General features: G+C 44.5%; 1 protein-coding gene across 1 annotated transcript in view; it reads left to right on the top strand.

Moving 5' to 3' along the window:
* Positions 1-3,314, top strand: part of CHRNB3 (cholinergic receptor, nicotinic, beta 3 (neuronal)) — a 12,184-nt gene extending 8,870 nt beyond the window's left edge. Inside the window, exons 4-6 of the mRNA XM_010192744.1 lie at positions 278-387; positions 613-1,495; positions 2,771-3,314. Of these exons, the coding sequence (XP_010191046.1) occupies positions 278-387; positions 613-1,495; positions 2,771-2,905 (1,128 nt within the window). The 3' untranslated portion in view covers positions 2,906-3,314. The remainder of the gene's footprint in view (positions 1-277; positions 388-612; positions 1,496-2,770) is intronic.
* Positions 3,315-3,773: the final 459 nt, after the last annotated feature.

Raw genomic sequence — 3,773 nt, 5'->3', positions numbered from 1 at the left:
GAGAGTGTATTGGGAGTCAGTGCTCTCTGGGGAGTGCCTGCCTTGGAGTTTCCTGCAGAGGGATGGGTTGATGTGGCCCACCTGCGGATGGAGGGGCAGTGCTCCTGGGGATTAACATCTCCCATCCATGCCTGCCTGGCAGCCTCTGCAGCTGAGCAGTCTTACACCAAGCTCTGCCCACTGTGCTGTGCAGTGCAGTCCCTCCGAGGCATGTGGTGGGAGGAGGGATGAGGCTGTTGTGTATGTGTGGGCAGAGGACTCTGCTGGCTTGTTACAGGAATGGACTGACCACAAGCTCTCCTGGAATCCAGAGGAATATGGTGGTATCACTGCCATCCGTGTCCCCTCCGAGTCCCTGTGGCTTCCCGACATTGTTTTATTTGAAAAGTGAGTAGCATGGCTCCTTCCTCTGGGATTAGGCCAGACCTTGGGCAAGGCACGTCAGCCATTGTGAGGCTTGTGTGTGCTGTCAGAAAGCTGCTTCTTTAGGCAGTATAAACATTGGATTCCCTTGTGCTCCAGGTGATGGGTAGGAAGCAGAGCTATGTGGGGGTAAGACTGGGACAAATGGAGTCTTGAACTTGGTACTGTTTCTTCCTGTCCAACTTCCAGTGCTGATGGACGTTTTGAAGGATCCCTGATGACCAAAGTTATAGTGAAGTACAATGGAGTGGTGACCTGGACACCACCAGCCAGTTATAAGAGCTCCTGCATGATGGACGTGACCTTCTTCCCATTCGACAGGCAGAACTGCTCCATGAAGTTTGGGTCGTGGACTTACGATGGCAGTATGGTGGACTTGATTTTAGTGGATGAAAATGTAGACAGGAAAGACTTCTTTGATAATGGGGAGTGGGAGATCTTAAACGCCAAAGGAATGAAAGGCAACAGGAAAGATGGGCTGTACTCTTACCCGTTTGTCACTTACTCCTTTGTATTGAGACGTCTTCCACTGTTTTACACTCTTTTCTTAATTATACCTTGCCTGGGACTGTCATTTCTAACTGTCCTGGTGTTTTACCTACCTTCAGATGAAGGAGAAAAGCTTTCACTGTCTACATCAGTTCTAGTCTCCCTCACTGTTTTCCTTCTAGTGATTGAGGAAATAATCCCTTCTTCTTCCAAAGTCATCCCTCTTATTGGTGAGTATCTGCTGTTCATCATGATTTTTGTGACCCTCTCTATCATTGTGACTGTGTTTGTTATCAACGTTCACCACCGCTCCTCAGCCACTTACCATCCCATGGCTCCCTGGGTTAAAAAACTGTTCCTCCAGAAGTTGCCTCGACTGCTTTGCATGAAGGGCCATGTAGATCGTTACTCCTTCTCAGACACTGAAGAAAAGGAAACCACCTTGAAATCAAAGCCCCCAGAGAAGCAGAAACACAAGCAAGCAAAAGATGGAGAGAAAATTGTTATTGCCTTTCTGGAAAAGGCAGCCGACTCGATTCGATACATTTCCAGGCATGTTAAAAAGGAACATTTCATCAGACAGGTAGGTGAAGGGAGGGATCACAGTTTCCTTAATGTCAATGGCTTCCAAGCTCATACCTTTTCTGCATGCCTTTCCCTTTGCTTCTTTCTCCTGCTCTCACCTGAGATGTGTCGTGGGAGCTTCTCCAGACTGATAAATAATATAGTTTCTGGGAAAAAACATTTCTTCAAGTAGAATTGTATCGTTCTGTGAGAGTCACTGCTCTTCACAGACACAAGAGGCCACAGCAGCCTCACCTGGAGGAATTCCTGCTTTGGGATTGTTTAAATAACCTTGTCCTGCTTAAGCTGGGGAGAGACATGAATCTGGAAAACATCTGCATTTTCACATGCTCTGAAAGTGTATCTTTCCCAACAGCTACAGGCAAGCTCTGCATCATTTACTAGGTCTCGGTCCTGGCCTCCCAGTGACTATATGCAATGTAGCTGCTCTGTTTTGAGTGGAGGTCTTCTAGATTTTCACTAACATCAGTTCAAGCTAATCCCTAGATACCATCTTTCTCTTCCTCCCAACAATCCACCTGGCTGTTAAAATGGCAGATTACTGTGTGCATAAACAATGCATGTCATGTGAGGTTAAGGCAGCAGAGTGATGCACCTAGTAGTATATGGAAAGAGAAAAACTTTTAGCACCCTCCTAGCAAAAGCCAGGGCTTTGTTCAAACTATACCAGAAGAACTTCAGCAGCAAGATGAATGGTAAATCAAATGTAGTATGAAGCTGAAATAATAATAATAAAAAAGGTCCCTTGAATTGTTTTATAAATAGCTGTTGAGTGTGCAGGGTTGTGACAATACTTACAACATAAAATCACCCTCCTGAATGCACACAGTCTGAGCCAGCAGACCACTTAAGCAAACACAAGCCAATGGGACCACTTGTACTGGAAGCAATGTCTGCACCAAAGTGCTTTGCTAGAACCAAGCCCTAGCGCTTCAAGGGAAATGCAGTTCTGTGAAAAGAAACCCGGTTCATTGCAAAGCCATCTTCAATCTTGAGTCTATAAACTTTCACATATGCACTTAGCTAAAAGCTCTTGCGCAGGCTGAAAGAAGTCTGATTATCATGTGCAATGAAAATTATAAAATTGTTTTGTTGTTCAGAGTAACTCGCAGCTATGGGTGCTGAAAAGGTGATCCACATCAGCTTTAGGATATAGCACACTACAAAGTTCTCATTTTAAAATCTGTTTTTTAGAACTGAAATATATGTAGCACTATCAATGAAGTACTGGGTTCATTACTGTTACTGTTTGTTCCCCCTCTCTCCTTCCTAGGTAGTCCAAGACTGGAAATTTGTAGCTCAAGTCCTGGATCGGATCTTCCTCTGGTTATTTCTGGTGGTGTCAGTGACAGGTTCTGTTCTCATCTTTACCCCTGCATTACAGATGTGGCTGAACAGCACTGTGTAGAAAATGCTTCCACAGTAGCATACAACAAGTGCAATGCCAAGGGATGGATGGTGGTGCCTTTGAGCTTGGTCTTTGTTGTACAGGATGGGAAGCAACAGCAAGAACAACAGAAGGTGATGGTAGCAGTGGGCACCGGCTAGTGCTTTCTGTCTTCATACAACTCTACCAGATACAGATTTGGCTGAGATCAGAGAAGGGCTTGGTGCCTAGCTGAGTCCTAAGGTGAACTGGGGTTGCACAAATAGGTTGCACAAAATATAATTATTTTACTAGTAGCTTGGTTATATTACAATAAAAGCCAAGATTATTAGTTAAAGATGGAACTAGTACTTCTGGCACAATGATTATACTTAAAAGGCAGATCTGTCTATATAAATACTACTTTATAAAATAAGTTATAGTAGGAACACAAATCTGTCCTCAGTTTATCTACATTTCCAAGCAAAACCCACAAGTTCTCTACAGATCACCTTGTGCAGGTGTCAGAACTGGTAACTGCACAGCATATGCATCAAAGAAAGTATAAATGCCTTTCAGTTGGGATGTTTGAAACCTTGGCTTTGTGGCCTCACCTTGCTGCAGGGTCAGCTCAAGAGTGTCAGAACTTACTGCTCTGCCCACCTGCTACCAGCCTTTACGGTATGAGGACTTTGCCTCTCCTTTTAACCACCAGGAAGCTACAAGGTGTTACCCACTTTTCAGTATTATTTGCAATTTTGCCTGCTGCTCTGTAATATACCAACAGCTGAACAAGTAAGGATTATCCCCATACTCCGCATTTAGAAACGATGATTCCTGCACCTGCTTGCTCCCAAGACTGGAAGGGGAAGATCTTCTGAAGCATATTTCATGGAGGAAGGTGGCTATC

The sequence above is a fragment of the Mesitornis unicolor genome, unplaced genomic scaffold (genome assembly GCF_000695765.1).
Source record: "Mesitornis unicolor isolate BGI_N332 unplaced genomic scaffold, ASM69576v1 scaffold2419, whole genome shotgun sequence".
NCBI lineage: Eukaryota > Metazoa > Chordata > Aves > Mesitornithiformes > Mesitornithidae > Mesitornis > Mesitornis unicolor.
Note: the sequence above shows the minus strand (reverse complement) of the source record. Positions and strands in the feature narration are given on the sequence as shown.